Source organism: Rhagoletis pomonella, unplaced genomic scaffold (assembly GCF_013731165.1).
Source record: "Rhagoletis pomonella isolate Grant_MI unplaced genomic scaffold, Rhpom_1.0 Rhpom_scaffold_00005, whole genome shotgun sequence".
NCBI lineage: Eukaryota > Metazoa > Arthropoda > Insecta > Diptera > Tephritidae > Rhagoletis > Rhagoletis pomonella.
Window position 1 is genome coordinate 74,882,094 of NW_023458559.1, and position 27,347 is coordinate 74,909,440.

A 27,347-nucleotide genomic window follows, 5' to 3' on the forward strand; every position below is an offset into this window, starting at 1 on the left:
TAAAAATATTTTTATGAAAAGTAAAAAATTTACACATATAAAAAAATTATAATTACATACAATACATATTTTTAACGCTGCCTATATAAAGTCCAATGTTATACACAACTCAAATCCGGCATTATATGTAATTCTACACTCTTATACTTGTGCTCCTTAGCAGTACTTGCGTGTATTTGTGCGCTTTTGTATCCTGTTTGCCACCCAGCTGTAGTGGTGGTGAAGGTGTTTTCTAACAGTTCTTGAAATTGTAATCGGTGAGTGGACATCCTTCTTTATTCATTTCGATTTCGCGGAAATACGTCTGTCTATTTTTATGCATAACAGTGTACATTTGTATGTACATATGTACGTAAGTATTTGTTGGGTTGCTTAGTGGTATTTGCGTTCGCTTACGCATGTGCGTTAAATGTGTGTAGACATTCCTATGTAGGATAATACATATGTACATACATACGCAAAATTCTTATAAATGAATATTCAATAACTCTGGTTAACAACATACAAACATACCAATCTTGTTAACCAATAATTAAAATTAAAAAAAACTGAGTGCGTGTACTCCCTACGCGCGGAAGAAGTGATACTTTATAAGAAAAAATTCCATTAAACTAATTTACCTTTATTTTTATAAAACCGGCACACAATGAAAAGTTTTGTGTCTTTTAATCAGACACACCTACCGACATGTATGTAGCTCGACCTACTGAATCCGAATCTGAGGTCGGTTTGACTCCTACACCTCCTAAATTTCGAGTTAATTGCAAAAATCGTAAGGAAAAAAGGTAAAAGATTCGCAATTTTGAGGTTGTACGAGTCAAATGGGCCTCAGATTCGGATTCAGCGCGTCGAAATATATGTCGGTAGGTGGGTCTGGTTAAATGTACAGATCACTTTTTTTTGCGTCAGTGCAACGACCATTATAATGAGTTGCTTAGTTTCTTATTACCTGAAAATGTATCTTAGTCTCAATCTCAATTCTTATCTTCATCTTCATTTTCATTTTCATTTTCATCTTCATCTTCATCTTCATCTTCATCTTCATCCTCATCTTCATCTTCATCTTCATCTTCATCTTCATCTTCATCTTCATCTTCATCTTCATCTTCATCTTCATCATCATCTTCATCTTTATCTTTATCTTTATCTATATCTTTATCTTTATCGGTTTATCACGTTATATGAATACCTCTAGATACTATCTTGTACTTATGTAATTATGTGATTTAATAAGGAAATTTTCGTACTTCTTTTTCCAGCAATAATTTTTTGGGAGTAGTATAAATGTATTTGCATACACATAGACACTTACTCCTCGTACGATGCATGCTTCCAGCGAACAAATAAACAGAAGTCGTCAGGATCTTGAAAGAGCAGTAGAACTATCACTATCTCATAATGTCTTACCACATATGCGATCCCATCATGGCAGTGCTGTCAATATATATCAGAACCAAACGGACGATTTTCGAAGAAGGTAAAGACATTTTTGGATAATTACTGAATTTTCTTTAATAGCACCACAAAAAAAATCTATGAAAGATTCTTTTGGCCAGACCATGTGCTCTATATGTGTTTGGAGTCGCTTCGAAGTATGTTTGGCTCCAAGTCATCACGTTTTTTTCTAACCTCAAAATCCTGACGGACTGTGACAGATGAAATTGTATAAATACTGACGGATTTACTATGATCTTGATAGGGGTTTTTGGGTGAATGATTGCGAATATGAAGTCAACTTTTTAACATTCAAAATTGCGGTTCCAATATGGCGATCGATTTTTTTTTTCTAATTATTGAATTTATGTAAAACCTGGTTTCTAGGAGTTTCTGCGATTACGAACATAGTAAAACCAGATTTCTGAAATTGAAATCAAAACAATTATATACATGTGTTGGTATTGGCTGATTTTTCCGACTGGGTGGTAAGATGATTTATTTTGGAACGAATTTCCGTCATTCCTTGTCAAGTTTGGTTTGTAGACCAACCGGTTTTCCAGTGGCTTAAATTTCCTAAAAAAATCTATGATTTTTGGTTCCATTCGAATTCAATACTTTTTTGTGCATTCCACGCCATATTGGATTAGCCATTATGTGTTTAAAAAATCTGACTTCATATTGCTAATCAGTGACCCGCAATCCCCCAACTACAAATATTAAAGTAAATCCGTCAATATTTATCAATTTTGTCTGTCCGATAAATCCTGGCAAGTTTTTCGAGGCTAGAAAAAAATCAAAAAATTCTGACGTGATGGAACAAAAGGGACTTCATATTCGTGTTCAGTGGCCTCAAAAACATATTAACGCTCCTGATCTGGTCAAAAGAACCTTTCGACGCTGGAACACTTATTTTTTTATATAAATATCTCAACCTTTTACGAAGATTTAATTAGTAGGATGAATGTGAGAAAACCCATAAATTGTAGTTTAGGTCTATTTTGTGTGGATTTGGTTATATAATTAAACTTGAAGTCCAGGAATCGCCCATTCGGTTTTACATTACCTTATTAAAGCAAAGAGATATTATGAAGATTTTTCGACCGTCAGCCACAAACAACTATTCTCTGTTGATGCGGTAGTCTTCAGAATTCAGTTTAAAACTCCTCCGAAACCTATGTTCTCGTCGTCACATCTCCTGGTGTAAGGGAAGATGTCCTTTCACCCATTTAGATGCCACACAGAGGCGGGGGTCCATTTATAGTGACGCAACGCAACCTGAACGTCTTCTCCAGCCTTTGACAGAGCCTGATTAATGTTAAAAATCCCTGTCAAGCATTTGGAGGCAGTTCGGTTGCATTTTGTATAGAAGATGAATGAATTGAGTGGTATCTTTTTTCAGGAATGATGGATACTGATTGAAATGATCTGGAGTACTTCTTTACAAGCAGCGTGCTATCAAAATACCTATCTGAACATTATATTCAAATGTTAAAAGCATGCCTTGATGTTAACAAGCACACAAATAAAAAATATCTATGTACATACATATGTATGTAAAATGTGACCCCAAATAATACACGTCAAATATTTGCTCGCCGAACTTATTTACGTCACGAATTCAGCATGTGCTAGACAGACAACTGGTTCGGGTATTTTTCTGCTATAATTGTTAACTTTATACAGGGTGTCCCAGAAGTAACGTGCCAAACTTTAGGGGAAGTTAGGTGGGGGGTGAGCTCCCTGATAAACAAAAAGTTTTCAGGTAAAAGTGCCACCGTTTTTGAAATATTTACATTTTTTCGAATTTAAAAAAAATCGTGCCTTTTCATGTGTTTTCTTTAACTGCAACTACAAACCGGGCAATACTTAGTAAATTTTTTATGTAAAATACTTCCAGATAGTTGCCTCTCCATACTCAAATGCAATGTAGTTAAAATATATTAAGGAACCATCATAAAATTAGGACTATTTCTGGATTTTTAACTTTTTGATATTTTCTTCCCCAAATTTGACTATCTCGGGTGAAAAAAAAATGTATTGAGCTATAACCTTACATTACATAAAAAAATTGCTCATTTAATAAAGATTTCAGAAAGGTGCCCCACTTACTGCTTTGAATAGAAAAAAAAAAGTTATAGCCGCTTTTGTGGGTAAAGGACTGAGACACGCTAGAATGTATTTAATAGATTTAAATTAAATTTGCTCTTGTTACCGTCAAATGACATGCTAAATAGTACAAAGGTACATAATTACTTGCTTCTGACATTATTTTATGTTACTTACCGGAATTCGGACTAGAGTCTATAACAAGGGCTATATCTATCAATATTTTGTGTGAAGGATGGGTTCACGTGAAATAAGATATACATGAGTTGTTTGAAGAAAAATTTATTCATTTATTGATAAAATATGCTCAAATTGGCAATATTCTACTCTAATACAAGCTCGGCACCTTTTAAGAAAAGACGCTTTTAGAGATCCTAAACTCAATTGGGCTATCTCAGCAGCAGCTCCATTTATTTGTTCCCGCCCCAGTAGAAAAAATCTAATGGGTTCAGGTCTGGCGATCGAGCGGGCCACGTGATTGGCCCGTATCGTCCAATCCATCGGCGATGATAAGTTTCGTCTAAATGAGCTCTTACTTCACGCCCGTAGTGAGCAGGGCACCCGTCATTTTGCAGCCATAGTCTTCGCCGCAGGTTTAAGGGTACATCCTCCAAAAGAGTTGGAAGCCGTTCCTGAAGGAACTCTAAATAACTGTGAGAGTTGAGCGTTGGCGGCAGTTCCACAGGTCCCAATATTTGACAATTAAAAATACCGCACCATAAATTTATTTTGTACCGGTACTGCGAACGATCTTCTCTCATTTCGTGAGGATTGTCTATCTGCCAACTGTGAAGGTTATGTAAATTAAAATAACCATCACGTTTGCATGATGATTCATCGCTCCAAATTATTTTATTAAAAAAAGTTGGGGTCTGATGCATGCATTCGCAACATTTCACGGCAAAATCTAACCCTCGACAGGTAATCTGTAGAGCCTGAACACGTTGAATGTAGTAGGGATGAAATCGATGGTCTTTTAAAGCTTTGTGAACTGTAGTTTTTGGTATTCCCGTCCGTCTTTCCATCATTCTCACTGAAGTCGATGGAGCTAGTTCCACTTCCTCTAACACAGCTTCAACATCTACCGTTGCAGGACGTCCTGTTTCGCCGCCACGCCTTCCAGGTATGCGACCTTAAAAAAGTGAAAAATGATAGTTAACAAGCAAGCAAACAAGAAAGGTGTAAAAATCACTTACCTTCATATATTTCTCTATGGGTCCGGGCGAATACTTCACGACCCGGATGTCGACGATTGGGGTATCGCTTTGCATAGAGTCTTTGAGCAGCTCTGGCATTACAGCAAGCTTCACCGTAAATTAGGTGAATATCCGCATATTCATGCGACGTATACTGCGTGTCTGTCATAGTATTAATAACACAATGTTCGAAGGGTCCAATTTCACAAAATCCGCTTTCACTAATTCCGGTAAGTAACACAAAATAATGTCAGGAGCAGATAATAATGTACCTTTGTACTATTTAGCATGTCATTTGACGGTAACAAGAGTAAATTCAATTTAATTCTATTAAATACATTCTAGCGTGTCTCAGTCCTTTTCCCACAAAAGCGGCTATAAATTTTTTTTTCTATTCGAAACAGTAAGTGTGGCACCTTTCTGAAATCTTTATGAAATGAGCAATTTTTTTATGTAATGTAAAGTTATAGCTCAGTACATTTTTTTTCACCCGAGATAGTCAAATTTGGGGAACAAAATATCAAAAAGTTAAAAATCCAGAAATAGTCCTAATTTTATGATGGTTCCTTAATATATTTTAACTACATTGCATTTGAGTATGGAGAGGCAACTATCTGAAAGTATTTTAAATAAAAAATTTACTAAGTATTGCCCGGTTTGTAGTTGCAGTTAAAGAAAACACATGAAAAGGCACGATTTTTTTTAAATTCGAAAAAATTTAAATATTTCATAAACGGTGACACTTTTACCTGAAAATTTTTTATTTATCAGGGACCTCACCCCCCCACCTACCTTCCCCTAAAGTTTGGCACGTTACTTCTGGGACACCCTGTATATATACATATATATATATGTATATTTTTTTTACTCTGCACTTTGAGTTTTACCGTGAAAAACAAAGTATTGTATGTATGTATTTTCGTACAAACGGTTTTGTGTTCAACATCAGTATGTTTCTATGCACATACATAAATACATCTATGCAAAAATTGGCATTTAAAATTTTCCAAAAAAATCTGTCGAAAAAGTCGTCTGTAAAATTCTAACACTTTATGATAACATTAACAGGTTTCCGTTATTCTTTGTCGTTATAAAATTGGTTCTATCAGTTCTATGCGGTGACAGTCACCGTTCACTCATGAAATTCAAATTATGTGAACATTAGATGTAGTCGTATTAGCACCTTGTTGATGTACAATGTATGTATATAAACATAGTATATAGGTATTTGTATATGTATGTACATAGGCGCCCATACCTCGGTGTGTGTGCAACTTTTAGGTCTCTGTCTATCCCAGCTTCAAAAACTAGTTTTACGATCTGAGCGCAAGCATCGATCGTTTGTTAACCAAAAGTAAAGTGCCTGATGGTGAGCGCGACTTAGTTGAGAAGGCTGGAGTATATATGTATGTATGTATGTTTTGTATATATGCGTGTATGTATCTATGTATTTACCTTTCTATCTCTCGGCCAACATACTGATGAATATGTATATGGGACTCTACAGGGTGATTTTACCAATTGGAATGCTTAAAAAATTAAAAGATCATTTCAGTTTATAGAAACTTGTTTCTGTTTATTTGATTTTCTTTGAAAAATGTTGATACCTTTATATGCTGCTCTTGCCATGAACAGTTTAAAATCTATCACAACCGAGATTTCACTCATCCAAATTTTTATATTCGTACAGATAGGTTAGGTTAGGTTAGGTTGCACTGGCCGGCTGATGCGCCTTACATGGACCCGTTGGTCCTTTGTAGTGCCAGATGGAGGTCGGTTTTACTGCGATCTAAAGCAGTCGTCGTATAGGAAGTCAACGCTTTTTGCGAAGTGCAAGAGTGCCTTAATATCCAGTTTTGAAGCCTCCTCTAGTCCTTTGAACTGCGAAGCTCCGAGATATCTAAGACGAGTTCTAGCTAAGGCCGGACAGAAACAAAGGAAGTATTCTAACGTCTCATTCATGCCTCTTTCCCTGCACTTCCTGCATGCGTCACTGCTACTAATGCCCATTCTGCTTGCGTGGGATGCCAGTAGGTTGTGGCCCGTCATTAGGCCGACATCTGTCCTGCAATCCCTACGTGACCGTGTAAGCAAGAAATGGGTGTTTCCTTTGCTGCTATTGCACATGATCTTGGTGGTTTTGCATGTCGCTAATGCGTTTCATCTCACCCTGATCCGGCACCCAGCTCTTTCGGAAATTTCATTATAGATCGTTTTTAGCTACTTTTGTATTTCCTGTATTGGTTCGCTAGCAAGACGGATGGCACTTTTGGCAATCTCATCAGCTATTTCGTTGCCTATAATGCCATTGTGTCCTGGAACCCAGTATATATGCAGCCGTTTACTCTCGGCCGCCCTGTCTACTGCTTCCCTGATTCTAAGGACATTTTCTGACGCAATACGATGTGAGATTATAGCCTTAATCGCCGCCTGGCTATCGACATATATATTGATATTTTTTATATAGTTTCCTGCGTTGATAGCTATCTCAGTAACTTTCCCTGCAGCGAAGACTTCCGCCTGGAAAATACTGCAGTACTCTGGAAGCTTGAAGGGTTGCCTGAGGTCTAGCTCGGCGCAATAGACTCCGGCGCCCACTTCATCAGCCAGTTTTGATACATCCGTGTAGATGTTATACGTTCCGCTGGCGGGTCGCGTGCTCATGCGCCATCCGCCCTCCTTAACCGTAGCTTTAAACCTTCTTTCCCAGATGAAGCGTGGGGGTATGTGGTCTATTTTGTCCTCCATCCCCCGGCATATCGAGCTGTGCCCGAAGGTTCTTGCGGAGAGTTCACCTAAGGCCATCAATCTCAAGTAGCCTCTCAAGTGCCACCGTCGGAGTGGTCCTTAGTGCTCCTGTTATGCACAGTGCAGCGAGCCTCTGTATTCGCTCCAATGTTTTTCTATACGAGATTTTGTTGGCAGCGGTCCAACATACCAGAGCGCCGTAGAGCAATATCGGCTTAACTACCGCTATGTAACACCAATGCATGAGGCCAGGGGATACGCCCCATGTGGTACCCAGCATCCTTTTACATACGTAAAGGGCACCACTGGCCATTTTCACCCTTTCCTCTACATTTAGCTTCCACATCAGTTTGCTGTCCAAAATTACTCCCAGGTACTTGCTGTGATCCTTGATTGATAGCTCCACCCAGTTGAGCCTCGGGGATTTTGTACCTTCGTGTGAACAGTACCGCATCCGTTTTGTCAGCATTTACCTCTAAGTTGGCTGTTGTCGCCCATCGATGTACGACCCTTACTTAGAGCGCTTTCCATTACATGGGCAATTAGTCTAGGTGCTTTCCCTTCGAATTTTCCCAGAAGATCATTCGCTACGAGTAGCCACAGGAGTGGTGACAGAACACCACCCTGAGGAATTCCTCTACGCGCTAGTCTGAGCAGTCTGGCTTCGTTCCACTCCGCCTTAATCTTCCAGACTCTACCTGTGCTGCTTCTAGGCTTTCCACTATTGCCTCATAAGAGACATTATTAAATGCCCCACTTATGTCCAGAAAGATTCCTAGGGCATATTCTTTATGCTCCAGAGTTTTTTCTATTACCGCGGTTAGTGAGTGAAGTGCAGTCTCAGTGGATCTACCCTTCGTGTAGGCATGCTGCGCGTTTGATATGCTGGCCGACGGCAGCTTATCCCTAATGTAGGGAAGAGAGGGTCTTTCCCTTGCCCGCCTTCGATATGAATACGACCCTCGCCTCTCTCCAAAGGACAGGCACATAGTTTAGCCTTAAACATCCCTCGTATATTATTTTCAAGTATGGTGCCGGCACTGCGGAAATTTTTTGCATCATGGCTGGAAAGATACCGTCTGTGCCTGGGGACTTAAACGGTTCGAAGCCATCGACTGCCCACCGTATTTTTTTCTTCCGTTATGATGTCCGGGGGGACATTTTCCAAGCTATCTCCTAAAGGTTGCAGATCTATGCTGTCTGTACACCCCGGAAAATGTGTGTTGACTAGGCTTTCCAGTGAGTCCTCACTGCTCCCAGTCCACTCTCCAAATTTTTTCCTAGTAACCTAGGAGTAGTGGGGTTCTTGGATAGTAATTTCCTTAGCCTGGCTACCTCGGTTGTTTTTTCTAGTTCGCGGCAGAAGCTCTTCCACAACTCCCGCTTGCATTTGCGAATCTCTTTCTTGTATTCATTAAGTACTTCTTTGTATTCCATCCAGAAGAACTCGTCATCGGCTACCTTGGCCAGTTTTAAGAGTTCTCTAACATTTCTTCTGAGTGCTCCGAGCCCCCTGTTTCACCAAGGTGGCTTTGAACCTCGCTTGGCATGTAGCGGAGGGCATGCGATGCGATAAACTTTGTTTAGAGTGTTGGTAAGTGTGACTACCAGTTTCTCCAATTCAGAGTGGGAATCACTTACCCTATACTTGGTTATATTCTTCATCACTACCCTTTCAAACAATTTCCAGTTCGTGTTCTTGGGATTTCTGAAAGTTTCGCTTTTTGTACGGGCTGAGAATTTTACCTGAAATACCTATGGTCAGAGAACGAGGGTGTACTAAGCACCTCCCAGTTTTCTACTCCGATTCCCCCACTAGTGTGGAGTGTTATGTCTAGGATGTTCTTCGAGGTAGGGCCAATAAAAGTTGGTTCCTCACCCCGGTTAGCTATACCTAAATTACTTATTTATAAAAAGTTTAGTAAAGACTCACCCCTTTCGTTGGTATCTCCACTCCCCCATACCGTGTTGTGCGCATTGGCATCCGCGCCTATGATGAGTGGACGTTTCGCCTTCTCGGCCTCTCCCACCAAGATGCAAGGAGTATTGTGTCATCCTTGCCATCCTTCACATCTACCACCGTCAGGTCATCTGAAGAGAAATATAGCGTCGTAGCCGCATCGTAGCCGATCCTCTCTAAATTGAGGAGGAGCTCGGCAGAGGCGACCTTACTTTTATGCAGATTTACCTGAAGAACCTTCACTGCAAGGATCAGGATTCTTCTCGGGGTCGGGTAGAGTCTTCGGTTCAACCTTCTCGGTCTCCTGGAGCTTCAAGGTGGATCTCTCCCAGATCCTTCTCAACCTCTCGCCCCCCAGCGTGTTCTCGTTATTATCGGCCAGGTTTCGTTTCTTCCGGCGAAGGTATACGCTACCTATGCCCCACGCCATCTTCCCGAACCTAGCGTATAGTATGTCTTCAGCCGGCTTGTTTATTTACCCATGATGTCGATGTCATCTTTGTTGCTTTGTTGTTTTTCAGCCGCGATATTGCTATTCGTACCTCGTCATAGTCAGGCGGAGGAACATCGACTCCGTCATCATCGACTGGGGGCTCGGGTTCTTCTTCTTCACAACTTTCCGTGCTGATACCATTCAGTAGGGTGGAAAAGTGTTACCTCCATAATTTAAGTACGTTCTGAACATCGGTAACTAGGTCGCCATGGTTGTTCTTACAGGAGTACGCCCTGGTCTTGAAACCTTCCGTAAGTTGCCTAACTCTCTGGTCAAATTTTCGGGCATTCTTCCTGTCGGCCAGCATATCAAGCTCCTCGCAAGCCCCTCATTTCGACCTCTCTCTTCTTATTGCGGTAAATACGTCTCGCTTCCCTTTTCAGATCATTGTACCGGTCCCACAAAGCGCGCGTTGCGCCCGATCGCAGCGTAGCCCTTAAGGCGGCATTTTTTTTCTCTGCAGCTTCCTGGCACTCCTCATCACGGCTTGGCTCAAACCGTGCCATTTTTCACCCTATTTTACTTCAAATGGCTCTTAATTTTTTAATTTGGCACAAAGTGCCAAAATGGCACTTTTGAAAAATAGTAGTATTTCAATACATTGTTGTGAAATCCTTTGCGTCTACTTCTTTTTCTCAACTAAAATTTTCTAATTTCTATAGTGTATAGTACAACTGGTTTATCTTACTTTGGCATTGGACTTTTGTTTTAGGAATATGTTTCCAATTTTAATGCTAAATGCGAAGGATTAAAAACAATGACACCTTTTTTGGCACTTTTATTTTTCTATTTGGCACATTTTGGCACTTTTTTATCCTCAATATGGCACTTCATAGTTAAGTATAGTTGGCAGCCCTGCTCCTCATCGTACCAGTTGTTCTTTCGGGCTCGCTGAAATCCGACTACTTCTTCGGCGGCGGTACATAATGAGCAGGAAATGTGGTTCCACTGCTCGCATATGTTGGTTTGTTGAAGAGTGCTCTCTGAGAGCAGGTGTTATGATTGCAGTTAAATTAATTATTAAAATATGGATATCAATCGAAATGGTTTTGAAGAGATTTTATTTCTTACATAACTATATATAGGAGGGTTGCCATCGGTTCAAAAAATCAAGGCATATATGGGTGTCGTATGAAAGAGGTCGAAAAAGATTTTAGGGTGAAAATTTGCATAAGACAGTTGCCACCTGGTTGAAAAATCGAATTTCATTAAATTATACACAAGTTATATGAAATATTAAAATGGGTTATGGGTTCCAAATGAAAGAGTTTTAAGAAATCTTTAGTTTGAACGTTTAGAATATTTTTTAGGTATTTCAAGAAGGTTACCGCGGGTTAAAAAAGATAAATTCAAATTATTTAACAAGTCAAGTGAATTATTTAAAGTTGTGTATTAATCGAAATGGGTTTGAAGAGACTTTATTTCCGAAGTATATTTAGGAGGGTTGCCCCGTGTTTAAAAATCAAATTCTACTTTATTCATCAGTTAATTGAAATATGTATCACAATGTCAGACGAAAGACATTTAAGAAGGTTCAATTTGCAAATTTTTTGAAGAGGGTTGCCGTCAGTTGGAAAAGTCGAATTTAATTAAGTCATACACAAGTTATATGAAATTTCAAAATACAGTTGTCAAATGAAAGTGAATTAAGAAATATTGAGTTTGAAAATATTTTTGATTGCGGTTGACACCTATTCGAAAAGTAGTATTTACAAGTAATGATTTAGTAATGATTTTAGTAAGGATTTAGATAAAATTTGGCCCGTGGAACGTTTATAACGCTGACTAACACATGGAATATTTTTAAGGCTTTTGAAGATGATTTCCAACTGTTTAAAAAGGTTAGTTCAATATCGGCATTTTAGCGCCATACCAGTTCGCTAGTTAAAGCTAATATTTATCACCCTGTATAAGCTTACAAGAGGCTTTACATATCAAAGTACTAGCAGCTGGCCAACAAAACCCAACAAGCCAATAACCAATGCGAAATTTAATAACGCCAGCATTAACACTAACACCAACACAAAAAAAAAAAAACAACACCAACAAAAGAATAACAATAACAACATTATCGCGCATATTATCTCATAATCAGCAAAACGTTGGGGAGAAAAAAATTCGCATTGCGACTGTGAGCACCGAATCTCCAAAGCGAAAATCAGTTGAGGAACTTCAATCGTAACGGTGAGTTCCATTGTTGGCTTGTTCCGTCATTGTAGCGAAAACTTGCGCGTGTGGCTTATCTGTGAGCAAAGTGGAAAAAAATCGAACTGAAAGGGATGGTGAAATGATATTGAAAAATCTAAATTGCAATTAAGTAGAATTGATAATAAATGCGCTTATGAAACGAAAAGTAATTTATAAAAAAAAAATTGCAAGAATCAAAAAATAAAACCACCTGCGCGCGTGTGTGTTAAATTATAATTTATATGGAAAGAAGTTAGTAGAAAATTAAGCGAATTTCGTATACGAATACAAATATACAGTGCTTTGTTAGAGCACTGCACAATACATATAAAGTTTACACACGCACACCTAAACAAGCTTGTCTTTTTACCTTGACGTCACGTCGCTTTTTTTAACCTGCCGCCACCGACGAGCGCGATCCAAACCGAGCATTCGTAATATTGCCGCTCAAACGAAACACGAAACATATCTTAGATACGTGTAGATAGTAGCGGCGCGCGACAACTCCGGCTCCCAATGCGAAAGACGAAGTGCTTGGGGCAGTGGTGTGATACCAAAAAGATATATGTATGTATAGCCGGAGATACGACTACCAGTTAATGGCAAAAGCCAAAGCAATTAAACGGCTCACACATATGTACATACACACATCGAAAAGTTTTACATACTGGGGATTGTGGTATGCATAACAAAGTGTAAAAAAAGTAAATATATTTATTTATGTATATGTATAAATAAAAAATACTCTTAAAAATAAAAAATAAAAAAAATATGCACAACTGGTCTGCAGAAATAAATGTCAACCTAAGAATTGCCTCCGAATATAATTGTAGTGGTTAGTACATTAAATATTTATAAAACTAATATTATATATAATGTAAATATATAAATAATACATACATATGTAGGTATGTATGGAAGTGTACATATCCATACATACACACATGCATCACTAAAGAGCTTTACAGAGTGTCTTCATATCAAAAGCTAACTTTCAGCTAAGTGTAAATACATACATAGGTATGTACATGCATATCTACATTAGACCGTACCACCTTACAAGTAAACAAAAAAGTTCGCCGCACATTACTGAGCCTAAAGTATTTTTGCAAGGCAATTTCGAAAAAAAACCTTTTTTGCTGAACCGAAAGGCGACCCTTATTGCAAATTTTGGTGACTACTATGTAAGTGCATTTGACAATGAAATTTGATTTTTAAATAGTTCTACTGGAATAATGGAAACTGGAAGAGTACTTTATTAGCAAAAGTTTAATGATTTTTAATGATTTCCAATGTACTTAGGAACAAACAAAAATTGCTTCATTGAAACAAGAACATCGAAGATATGACGCAAAAAGTAAAAAGGCAACCCCTACGGTCGGCAAAAAAAAAAAATATTATTTCGAAATTGCCTTTGCAAAAATTCATTACATTCGCAAGAGGACGCTCTAATGAACATACATACAAACATACACTGCGCTAAAAATAATTTTAAAAATTATAAAAAGAACAGCCGCAGATTCGCTGGAAAAAGTTGCGATAAGAGAATGTTAAGAAATTTAAATTAAAAAAAAATTAAAAAATATTTACTGAGAATACCGCTGACAAACAAAAAAATGTATAGACACACCAAAAATTTTAACAAATAATAAAAGATTCTAAAATAAATTAAAAGTTTAGCGCAAAAAATGTACCGCGAAAAACAGGAAAATCTTTTTTCTACAACAAAATATTTACTGATAAAAATTAACACAAAAGTGCATATCTATGTATGTATATTGAAATAAACGACAAAATATAATAAAAAAAAATAAAAATATAATAAAAAAATTTTATTGAGAAAATTGCCCGAAAAATTTAAAAATAATCAAATTAAAGAAAGTTTTAACAAATTTTTAATAAAAATTGTGTATAGTGAAATTCACGCGAAAATCTAATTTACTGACAAACAATTTAATTAAAGCTCAAAAGTTACATGATGCAAAATATATTTACTAAGAAAAGCGCTGAAAAAATTGCCATGATTGGACGAATAAATATTAGAAAATACAACGGAAAAATATTTACTGCGAAAATTTGCCTGAAACAGCATAAATAATTTTTCTGTATACACAAAACTATTGCAAAAGATTACAAAAAAGTTAAAGGTTTATTTCTAAATAAAACTGTTTTCTCTGAAAACCCAATTCTAAACAATAAATAAGCAGTACCTCAAACAAGTATTCACAAGCTCTTTTTTAAATTTATATCCATAAAGTTTATAAGTAATATATTTTTTTTCCTATAAATATATTTCTCATGCTTTAATACAAAATTGAGAATTTTTTTCATTAAAATTTCAATATTTTTAATTTGAATCTCAGAATATTCTTAGGTGTATGGTTTTATATACACATATCATTTTAATACAATAAAGTGCAAGTTTCAAATGGCTGAAAAATCGCGTTGAATTTTAATAATTTTTTCTACTAACACATTTTTGCACTTCTTTTCCATATAAACATGAATTTCTTAAGTAAAAAATGAACGAGACCACTCGCAAAAAAAATAAAAAAAATCATTGTCAGTTTTTATAAATTGCACTTCTTATATGAAAAAAAGGCAAAAAACCGGGACAAAAATAAATTTTCAAAAATCTACGTGAATTCTTAGCTGCTTTAAACGTACAACATCTAGTATAACGTTTTAGTTCGCAATTTTGTTAAAAATGTTTTGAATATTCTTAAAATTTGGCATACAGTTTGAGAATTTCATTTATATGAAAAAAATAACAGAAAAAAATTTACGGAAAGCATTATCAATCTGCCTTATCCTGGATTCCGCCTAAAAAAAAGTAACCCGAAAATTTTAAATCCGCCCATAGTAAATACATAGAAACCAAAAGTGAAAAGTGAACCGGTTCGGAGAAAATGAAACTAATGATAAGGCTGAATATGTATTCAAAAATAAGCAGAATGTGAACACATTTTTCAGTCACTGTACATAACGCTAGCATAGAGTAAAATTTTGTTAAGTCCAGTGTTTGAAATTTTGCACGAGAAAAGAAAAACTTCCTAAACTTATTTTCTTCAAATATTTTGCAAAATTTTAATAGCTAAAATTTCGAAGCCAAAGCGGAACATAACTACATACGTACGTTCTTACTAAAAGAGATGCGAAAATGGCATTGTTTTGAATTTATCGGATTTTTTGTGCTTTCGCGGGACTTGGCAAATTTTTGTTTCACTGCGTAGTAATGAGCAGCAATGGAAAAATAATATTCAGTCCTTCCTGAAACGATGCATATTTAATTTCCCTGCTTTCTGTATGAAAATATAAGCGAACATAAACGACAGACTTAGCAACTTTTCGCACAAGCTAGCGATAGTATGTATTTCACATTTTTCCACGCATTCCTTCAACTAACAAAAAATTCAATTAAAAAAACAGTAAAAATACTTAAGCCCAACACAATACAGCTGCACAGAAACCCACGAGAAGGCAAATATTTACTAAAAAAAAGTAAAATCTGACACCTACACTTGCAAAAAAAAAGCATTACATATCTACAAATTGTAATAACGGATAATTCCAACAACGTGTGAAAGGAAATAGTACATAAATACTACTCAAGATGGTATTCTACATATCGTTTTTTGGCAAAAACATCGACCCGCCTGACAAAGTGGCCAACGAAAAAAGGTGAGTCTGGATGTGTGAATGTGTACATACGATGGGGTCTACCTGCGAGTGACGGTCGAAAGTCCTGTGTCATTAGCCCCCAATGAATTGCTAATTTTTACAATAACTCTGCACACATACTATTATAGAAATATATACATATAAATATGTACGTGTATATAAAAGTACGGGAATTCGCGTATAGTCAGGCCTGACATTGCTAACTACATACGTTCATAATTCTATTAAGCCGATTTTTTTTTTATCAATACAATAAAAGAGATTCCCAAAAACCACAAGTTCCTCAACAACAACAAAATTACACAATACAATTGCGACTTTTGTCTGCGGCGCATGAACGTGAACAATTAAGTATACATACACACGCAGCCATACATACATACATATATACATACGCAACAGGGTCAAAGTCCGTAAAAACGTTAAATTTATCTCAGAATTATTTATTTGTTATTGTCTCTTGAACGCATGCATTTGTATGGTTAGGGTGGTTGTTGCCTCTCATGATCTGAATTATGGGAGTTTGCGGTTTCTGTAAATAAAATTCAAGTGGAGTAGAGTGCCAAAAAGTGCAAGTGATATTTTGATGGATACTATTTTTTCAATAGTATGGCTTTAACGAAGTGTCCAATCCTGAGCAGGCTTAAAAAATGTGTAACTGATGGATAATTTTTTATTTTTTTTGTATATATCCAATGATTTGTTAATTTTTTTCACTCATGGTCACATCAATATAAGACTCCCATGTTTTCTGAGCATTTATTTTCAAATAAACCAGAATGAGGCTCTTCTGAATGCTCCAGAAAAAAGGTGGACTAAGGTAATCACAACACATACTCGACTCACAATATTCACCCATTTTCTGACGTAGCTTCAATAGCTAAAACCACTTGACGGCTAAAAAAATATCTGGCCATCGTTCTAACTCGCCAGATTGTCAGATACGGTATACACTCAGTGCAAAACATCCGTCAACATAATTATGCCATAACTGGCCTTTGGCTTCCTTGCCGTGAACGTGAAGACGCCAGAGCACGATATGTAACTTTTAATAGCGAAGTGCTGAGAGACGAACGCTTGGGGTTTTTGAGACAAGGGCTAAGTTTGGCTGGATTGGCTGAATGTAAAGGTCGACAAGTATAGGAGAACATTCTAATGAAAGGTAGACAGTTAAGTGTAAGTTGGCAAAAGATATGTATATATTTTCATACCCCAGCGCACTTGTGCACAAGGGTATTATAACACTATTCTCTTAAGGCTCTGTTATGCATACTTGGCATTGCATGCACTGCTATACCATTTTTACGTAGAAATCAAAAACCAACAGACTTCTACGTATGTAGTGCTGTGCGTTCGATAACCGATTACACGCGAGGCTCATTTAACAGATTTCTTATGTGACAGCTCTCAAGCCATGCCAAGTATGCATAACGGAGCCTTTAAGGTTTGTCTCAAGGCATATTGAACAGATAGTAGCAGTAGAGCAGTTGATTTCATTTATTTTGGGAAATCTTTTAAATCCCTTTTTACAAAAATTCTAAATTGTCAAACTTTATTTGCTAAACCCTTTTTTTATACGTTCGCCTAACTCAGGAAATGTTGATTACTGAGCCTTGCAAAGGATGGATCGATGCTTCTGGAAGAAAACAATGTTACTAAGAAAGAAGTTGCAGCAGTTTTTATGTATTTAAAATTTACTGTTTTAAATGTTTTTTTTTACTTCACATGGAACACTTTGATGTTAAAAAAAATCAAAATACTCTTTTGACACTTTGGAGACCAGAAGAAACAAGTGAATACACGTAAATGTTGTTTTCTCTAATGCCACTACATACCTCTTTCATATGCCTTGGTTTGTTTGTAACAGCTTAAAGGAATCGAATATATAGACATACATATATATATATCAGGCTCATAATAAAGAGAGAAGTCGATTAAGCTATGTATATCACGATATCTCGAGCAAAAATTGAGATATCTGAACGAAATTGGGTATGAAGGTTCTCATTATCCAAGGTACATAAGTTGGTATTGGAAATGGTCGAAACCGGACCACCTCCCATTTAACGGTATTTCCGTAAATCTTCTTCTTCTTATTAATAAATGTTTTTTTTTTTGCCGAAGGAACAGGGTGTATAGTTTTTTCTTGCAGTGGGTGTAATTTTGCTTAGGTGAGGACGCTTAGATCGCTTTTACGAGTTGTTCTACTGAGTATCGCTCCGTGACTAAGTTTGCCGAATCCTATAGTTCCTATTGTTTGGAAAAATAAAACAAATAAAACATTTTCGTCGTTCATAGTTCGTTACAAATTGTGTCTCAAAATGTAGATGTCAACATTAACAGACATTTTTAGCATCAAACTATGAGTACCTACTCCTTTCGAGCAGCTGTCGCAACACTTTACTGGTGTTGCCAGGCATGTCTTCCTTACGTCCATTTCTTTACATATGTATGTCTTTCGATTTTCGCTCTGAAAAATTTGAATTGTTTATCTTAATTACCAATATTTCTTCTTTCTTTACCTTAATTTGCTTGTTTTCATCCGCCATTGCGTTCAAATCAAATGCAAATACGGAAAACGTCCACAATAAATTTAAAAAATCCGATTGCTGTTGCCGTTATGCAACCCTGCTGCGACAACAACAAAATGTAGGCGACGTCCTTTTCAACTTTTGTACTGTAGACGTCTACGTTTTGAGGCACAATTTGGAACGAACTGTGAACATATCACAAATAGTTTCGGTCAAAGATCTGCAGCACCCTTTATATAAGTATACACATATATATGATGTAGTATATGTATATACGTATGCTATTTTGTAATTATTTTGAGAATTGTCCGCTACATACTTTCTAATCTAACTAGTTTCTAGCTATAGCTTTCATATGTACATATGTACGTAAATATTTGTATCAATCTCGACTTTGTTGTGTTCTAATTGACTTAATCGAAGGTCATAGTGAGCGCACGACATATTTATGCAGCATTAACATTTAATAGTTAGTGAACTTTACTTAGAAGTATATATTTTTACATTCACTTTTCTAATAAATCTTTACGTAAACAATATGGGATTGTAACCTTTCACATTGATTTAGCCATCATTTTATTTAGCAGAGTTTATTAATAGACGAAGGCGAAGTATTTAGCGAACTTCAATCGGATCAAAATTTTTATTATATAAGAATAGTTTGAAGCCGTTAAATAGAGAAGTGACAGAAATATTGTTGATGTTCTCAAACCCCTCCGAATTAACGCCGAAATTTTTTGCTTCTCATATACAAAAATAGATAGCAGTCAAAATCTTTCCTTTCCCATCTACGACTTTCTAGTAGAATATCTGCTAATTTCGGTTAATTTTATTAATACAACAATTTTTTTAGTTTTAAGTAATAAGCCATCGAAACCGATATGTCCTAATAAAATCCCTTTAGTGGACGCTTGCTTTTGGTATATAATAAAATCAGTAGAAATCGCAGGTTAAAGTGTATATCGAGATAGGTAGGTAGCCGGTCGAAAACTCCCTATCTCAGAATTAAGTTGAAGAAAGCCTTATATCAAATTTTGATTGAAGAATGCCTTTTTTTAGAATTCGGTTCAAAAACTACCGATCTCAGCTACCGATTCAAAAACGCTCTTGAAAAGTTTTCTAAGATAGGGTTCTTTTCGAACCGGCCGCCAAAATATGTCGATCTACCACTTAGCAGTCGATATTTATTTATGTATAAACAAATAGCCGCCGTAAGTCGAACGCCTGCTAGGCTGACCACAGTATTTTAGCGGAAAGGTGTTCCTCGGAAAAGTACTGTGGTCAGCGAAACCGGAGTTGGACTGACGAGGGCTGGTTTTTTACGAAAACATGACGTCGACGTCGACAACCATAATAGGATCGCATATTTTCTAAAACAATATTTTATTTCAATAAAAAAAGGTCAGGTAAGGTCTCGAAAAAAGTTTGGTTACTTTACGTATCTAGGTTATGCTAGGTTCGGTTATGAGGGCTTGTATATGGATCTCGATCCTCTTACTCGAAGACATGCATACATACAAGTTTGTCTCGTATGAGTGCCGGAAGTAGGCACCTTTTTATACCCGAACCCACTTGTGCACAAGGGTATTATAACTTAGTTCCCATAACGCGCACTTCCCTGAACATTATCTGCAGATCTAAGTTTCTGAAGGTCTATAGGTAACATACAGTACTCTCTCCAATAACTCTCTTATCGTTGGGAAGAATTTGTCTTATCGGAAAAGGCGAGAACCTTTATTCCTGTTGTTTTAAGCGATGATTTTAGTATAAAACTGAACACCCCCAGCCAGAGGAGAGGGCCTAGTATGCCATAGTGGTTATTTTTCTTACGGATCCTGTATCATAGCCGCGCTAATTAAACTACTTTCGAGCATGCAGATGATCCGTGCCACAATAGGGTGCTGAATAATCTGTTCTAAGAGGGCCCAGCATATTTTCTCGTCCGGACATTATGTAGCCAGCTAATACTGAAAAAAGTTTTTTTTTTTTTTCAAAAAACACTTTTCATTAACTCAATGGGCCTTATGAATAAAAACTAAGCAATTGCTTTTTCTTAAAATTGCAGACCTTTTATTCGATTTATTCAAACAAATTTAAGTAAAAGATCTAAAATGTTAAGAAAAATCAATTGCTTATTTTTTATTCGTAAGGCACATACTTACATACTAATTATCATGTGCCAATATGTATACATTTTTGCACGTGATTATACTCGTTTATAAGTACAATAGTCATTGAAAGTTTTGTTGATAACATGCCAAAGCGTTTGCTCACTTCAACAAAATTAACTTGAAAACTTTTCTAATGAAGATAAAATATAGTGCGTTGAAATGTGTAAATGTTAAGTGATAAAAGTTTTACTTAAGACTTCTCTCAATATACATACATATGTATGTACATACTTTTGCCAAATAATTAGCAAAAAATAAAAATATGTAGCATACATAGGATTAAAAAATTTCTTCGCAAATATTGTTGGCTTTGCTGATAAAAAAAAACAACAAGTGGATTAGTGGCTTAAATTCTTTGTTAATACTTATGTATGTATTTACGTATTTGTACACACATACATATATTATCATTTAAACAAGAATTTTTAAGAATAAGCAAACACACGTTCGTGCATATGTACCTACATATGTACATACAAAAGTACAAATGCAGTGTACATATCTAAGGGCCAATTTCACAATGCGTAGTTAACTCAGAATTGGGAGTTAACTACAGATTTTTGTACTGAAAATCTCTAGTTAACCGTCGATTCTGAGTTAACTACGTACTGTGAAATTGGCCCTAAGTGTATGTACATTACCCCCTAGGATTGTTCTATATCGAAAAAAAGTATACCTTATTTTTTTATTTTGAACTCAAAAAAAATATTTAGAGGTCGCTCAAAGCGCTCCAACTTTTCCATGTATTTTGTATGGGAAAAAAAACAACATTTTTGCGTGGAAATGGTATGGAATTCTTGAAAATCAATATTTTTCGATCGGAAAACTCTGGTTCTCTTCAGGAGACTTTCAATAATAATATCCAATTATTTATTTAACCATTTTTTAATAATTAAGATTTTTTATTGCGTTTTCAGGCGTTTTCAAGGGGTTTTGGCGGCCCTATAAAATATAGTTACTAAGAAAAAATTGTTAAAAAAATAATTGGGTTTAATTATTGGGAATCTGTTGAAGAGAAACAGAGTCTTCCGATCAAAAATATTGCTTTTCAAGATACAAAAAAATATAAAAAAAGGGGTACACTTTTTTCGGTATAGAACAATCCTAGGGAGTGAGAGCATAAAAATTCCGACTTTACTTTTTTACATGCACTTTTTCACCACCCTAATGTACGTGCAAGTACATAATTTAGCTTTATTTTGGAGATACTTTTTTACTTTTAAAATAATTTTGAAGAATCGAGAGTAGTATAAAAAAGATTGGTTTTGGAAAAATTTTTCAAGAAGATTGTCACCCGTTAAAAAAATTTCTTAAATTTTATTAATAGGTTAAATAAAGTATAACAGTGGCTGATGAAAATAATTTAAGGGTCAAGTTACAGATGAACAATTTATTGATGATTAAAAAATATTTATTTTCCGATGAAATATTTAAACTGCATTTAAATACGCAATGTCGGCTATTTAATTATGGAAAATGCAAACCTGATTTTCAATAAGAATTCATAATTAACTTAAACGCTAGTTAATTTTTGATCCGAAATTGACCCTAAGAAAGCTTTACTTTAAAAATATTTTGAAGAGGGCTGCCATCTGTTTAAAAGTGAAATTCCATTTTTTTAATAAGGTAAATAAAGTATTACAATATGGATGTTAAACAAATACGTATATATTAAAAAAGATTTATTCCCAAAATATTTTCGAAGAGGATTGCCACCTTTTCAAAAACCAAATTCAATTGAATTGATAATTTGGCTAAAATATTATATCATTCAAAAGAAGTATGAAAAAGATTTGTTTCAAAAATATGTTTGTAAAGTAAAATTGACACCAGTTGAAAAGTAAAATTAAATTTAATCAATAAGTTAAATGAAATATTACAACATGCATGTGAAACGAACACATTTAGTTAAGCTTTGTTTCGAAAATATTAATAAAAGGGGATGCCACCTGTTCGAAAGTCTAATTAAATTTAATTACTTAGATTAATAAAATTTTACAATATGCATGTCAAATGAATCTGGTTTAAGAAAGCTGTATTAGGAAAACATTTTGAAAAAGTGAAATGAAAAGAAACATTACAATATGGACGCCAAACAAAAGATATTTAAGAAAGCTTTATTACGAAAACACTTTTGAAGAGGGTACCTGTTTATAAAATTCAATTTATAGTAGATGACAGTAAAGATCTTCTACCTTTCGAAAATTTCAATCAATTTAGTCTGCTTAAGCTAAATGAGATATGTGTTTTTATTAATCAAGGAGTGTTGGTATATGCTTTTATTCAGACACATTTTTGAAAGGAACTGCCACTTATAAAAATAATTTATGTAAAGTACAAAGACTAGCTGCGAAATGTAAGTTCTTTATTTTTATGTTAAAATGACCAATGCAGTTGAAGTTTAGCATATTGGCCATGTTCTGGAACCTCGCGACAACAATTTGTTTTTTTAATAAAATTTGTTATTTTTGGTGATTTTATTTTCTTTTTTGTTACCACTGAAATCATATTGTTAAACCGAACTTCACGTAAGCTAAGCTGTGGGCAAAAGCTAGTATATGTATGTATGTACCTTCACCTGTTTCCTTCACCTGTCGCTTTTATTTTCAGAGTGGTGTGATTTGCGAATTTTTATTGTTATTCGAGTTTTACTCGCATTGCTCCATTTCGACATGCTTACATATTTATTTATGCACAATGTACATTTATACGAACAAATTAATATACTCTGCCTTATCTTATCGCAAAAAAAAATTGTTTTTCACCTACATGCATGCACAGGTATGTAGGGTTGTACATACATATGTATGTACGTAGATGCCCCGAAAACAGCGCGTACCGATTTCGTCACAGGCTCATAACAATACATAAGCCGACAAAAAGAGAATAACACAAAAATAGGGGCACAATTCACACCACCAGCAGCCACGACTTTTTTGCGTACTTTGGAATTTTTTACTTGTGTTACTTTGTGCGCATAATTGTTGTTTATTTACTCTTGCGCTTTTTCTCAGTAAATAAATAATTTTTATATTTGTTGAAAAAAATGTGTGGCAAACACTTGAAGAAGCGAAAATGAAATAAGTAATAATAATAATAAAGTTAGCGTTTGGCCAAATTCTCCTCCAATTTGTGGCGTGCGCTTTGATGTTCTCACACAAAGGGGAGGGACCTACAGTTTAACGCCGACTCCGAACGGCGATTGTATTATTATGGGAAGCTGGTTTTCATAGCAGAAATACACTCGGAGGTTTGCCATTGCCTGCCGAGGGGCGACCGCTGCACAGTGGTTCACAATTGGCATTTTGTGTTCACAATTCACTGGAGCCTTCAGGTTTCACTCAGTTTGATTAATCTTTTTTTTTTTTAATGAAAGCTAATAAAAGAGCAATTGTTTTTGTTTGTTTGTATTCTCCTGTTCCAGTTAATAAATGTTGCACAATAAGTAGCAATTTTAAAGAAAATCGATTCTCCAATAATAAATTCCTGTTTTGAACCACTTTGCGCTGTTAAGAAACAACCATTTTTCTATATTTGTTGCTTTGACCAGGGCTTGAACCCGGGCCTGCGGAGTGGAGGCGCGCACTGCTTACCACTAAACTACAGCGGTCGCCAAATAAAATAAGTGGCTAAGTACTTAATAAAAGCATATCGGTGCAAAACTCATACGAATTTGCTCATAAAAATGCTGATTACCAGAAATGTATGTGTGTATATATAGGTGTGTGTATACCCAATTAGCAAATAAAAACTGATAGGAGTTGTTATTCTGAAAAGTTCAATCCTCAGTATAACTCTTCCTGAAAAGTAACTAACAATTTTTGCATGAAGTCTATCTTTTCAAAACAAATGCAGTCTACTCTCATGCAATGCATAGCCCTGATCAATGATCTCAATTTAATATCAACACCCGAATTATTCGTCGAACCTGACCATCCACAATGGTTATCTCCAAAACCTTCTTTTATAAACACTCTGTCGAAATACCAGAAATTAAAAACCAGCTCCAACAAATTTTATCTGCTCTTCAACGAGACTATTGGGTTTTACAAACCAGAATGGGAACCCATTTATACCGACGGATCAAAAACGGATACTTCTACCACGTCAAACGATCAGGGTGTCGCTATAATTGTCGGTGTTTTGCCAACATATTGCTCGGTTCTTACAGCAGAAGCTGCAGCAATTCATGAAGCGGTTCTTTATGCCTAATCTACAAGAAAAACACATATAATATGTGGCGATAGTAAATCAACGATTGACGCACTTCAAAACTCAGCAAATAATTCATGGCTAATACAAAATATTCGCGATATACTCTTCCGTCACGATAATAGCATAAAAGTCATGTGGGTACCAGGGCATGCTGGTATAAAAGGCAATGAGATAGCAGATAAACATACAAAAGAAGGTAATGGAGAGCCGCTGGTGTCCTTTTCTTACTATATTATAAAAGAGATAAAAGAACATATAAAAAAAATGTGCGATCATATGCGTCTCCGAGTTGGAATAGCTACCATCACCACTACAGAGATCAAAATCCAACCGGTGTAAAACCTATCTACCCATCAGACTGCTCATGCCGCAACATCAAGACGTTCACTCGCTCACAGCCATATTCTTAACGGTACCGATCAACCAAGCTGTCACCATTGCAACGCGGCACCCCAATCAGTCATTTACTTCATTGACGAATGTACTGCACTGGATTTAACCAATTGCCTATCTCCTTTTCGAAGTTGTGTCAGTTGTTCATTCCGATTGGGGGCAGCACTTGGCCATTTCCAAAGGATGTTTTCAAAAGACCGTTATCACCCATTCGATTGAAGGGTTCATTTGGAATCTGCCAAAAGCAAGTAAAACCCACCAAAAAGTCTTGCATATTAAATAGTCCATGGAGCCTCACTTAAATTAAGGAGCTCTTCAATTTTCTGTTTGTCAAGACAGTATCTGCAATAAAATATTAATAACCCTTAAACAGCACCCGAATAGTTACTTGAATTAGGGAAATTTTCTATTGTTCGTTGGGTACTTTGTTTGTGTGTGCGTGGTTACACACCCCTGAAGGAAAGATTGGTCCAATCGCTCGAAAAATATAGTCGTAGGTATAGTAGCTTTGTATCTAGACCAAAGATAGTCCAAAAATATAAAACAATGTAATGTAAAACAGGTGAATTGTACTAAAAGTGGTCCGAATGTAATGCATAAGGTATGACTTTTGATCTAAAACTGATTACAAAGTCATGCAGTAGCGGGCAACGGGTACAATTAACGACTTGCTGATATGTAGGCACTCAGTCAACAAATTTTCATGTGCGACGTTGGCATGCAGAGAGAGTATCCGCTTAGAAAATCTGAGAACCCCGGTTCGAATCGCAGCTGGCGCAAGTTTAATTTTTGTTTTTTTTTCCCCCAAAATTGGTTACAATGTAATGCAGAAGCGGACAATTAAATGTAAATAGAATTTTACATGTTCTCGGACCAATCTTTGGACTTGCAGTCTAGTTTGTGGTGTGCTCTAAGTCTATTCCGAGATCCTACAGGGACCCTTGAGTGGTCAATTCTTCTTTGTCTGTTTGTGCCGATTGTCAATAAGCTGACAAGTTTTTTATAGTCATTTTAGGGGAAAATGCAAACAGAAATATTTTAAGGACAAAGAAGTTATTTTTAATAAAATTATTTTTCCCTCTCAAGCACTTAACAAGTACAAGTGCTTGCTTCAAACCAATTTATTATTATCGCTAACAGATTCCACTTAAATATAAAAAAATTTAACAACAGATATATTAAAAGTAAATAAACAGAGAGGAAGTCGCACTTTTTTCTTATCTTTTTATTATTTATCAAAAGGCATATCCGCTCTGCATTGGTGCCGTTCTCTGTTAAGCTTTTGGTGCTTCCCCAGGATATTGTTTTTTTAGCAATTACTTACATATTTATAATCGGCAGACAATTTGCACGCATGTACATATGTATCTATTATCGAGCCTATAGTGCAGTTCATACAGACAAACAAGCAAATGGGCATACTTTTTGGCTGTTAATTCGAATTTCTTCATGCGGAATTAATTAAACTAGTGTTCGCCCAGCGGTTGAAATTCAACCGATAAAATTAAGAATAGTTTATGTAAGTTGAATGAGCTAAAATAACATTAGTTGGAATGGGTTAAGTGGAGGGGAGTTTAGCTTAGTACTTGGTATAACATAACATAACCATAACATAAGAATAAATAACATAACATATGAAGCATAACACACCACAATATAACATCGCACACTCTTCAGTTGTATTTCTTTTTTATCCCTTTTTTCACCTCTATCTAAATCTTATTTATTTTGGTTCATTTTATGCCAAATGATGTTGCCTTTGATGCCACATCAAGTGATATCATGTCATGTGGTGAAATTGGGTGTGGTGAGCTGCGGTGTGGTGGAATTGGGTGTAGGAGTTACGGTGTGGTGAATTTAGGTGTGGTGGATTCAGGTGTGGTGAGTTAAGTTATGGTGAGAAAGTTGAGGTGTGGTGAATTAAGGTGTGGTGAATTTTGGTGTGGTGAGTTGAGGTGAGTTAAGGTGTGGTGAGAAAGTTGAGGTGTGGTGAATTAAGGGTGTTGGATTTAGGGGTGGTGGATTTAGGTGCGGGGGTTAAGGTGTGGCGAGTTGAGGTGTGGTGAATTTAGGTGTGGGGAGTTAAAGTGTGGTGAATTAATGTGTGGTGAGCTCAGGAGGAGTAAGTTTTTAAGTTAAGATGAGTTAAAGTTAAGGGGTTATGATTTTTATCCTTATCCTTATCTTCATCTTCATCTTCATCTTCATCTTCATCTTCATCTTCATCTT

At 36.0% G+C, this 27,347-nt stretch overlaps 1 protein-coding gene across 3 annotated transcripts in view; it reads left to right on the forward strand.

Moving 5' to 3' along the window:
- Positions 1-27,347, forward strand: part of LOC118739534 (mitogen-activated protein kinase kinase kinase 13-like) — a 40,828-nt gene continuing 13,481 nt past the window's right edge. The window contains exons 1-2 of one of the 3 annotated variants that reach the window (XM_036470908.1): positions 1-257; positions 1,260-1,477. In XM_036470908.1, coding sequence (XP_036326801.1) covers positions 1,323-1,477 — 155 coding nt within the window. In that variant the 5' untranslated portion in view covers positions 1-257; positions 1,260-1,322. Of the gene's footprint in view, positions 258-1,259; positions 1,478-12,093; positions 12,963-15,267; positions 15,809-27,347 lie in introns of those variants that run through there. The other 2 variants (XM_036470909.1, XM_036470910.1) reach the window with 2 other exon arrangements.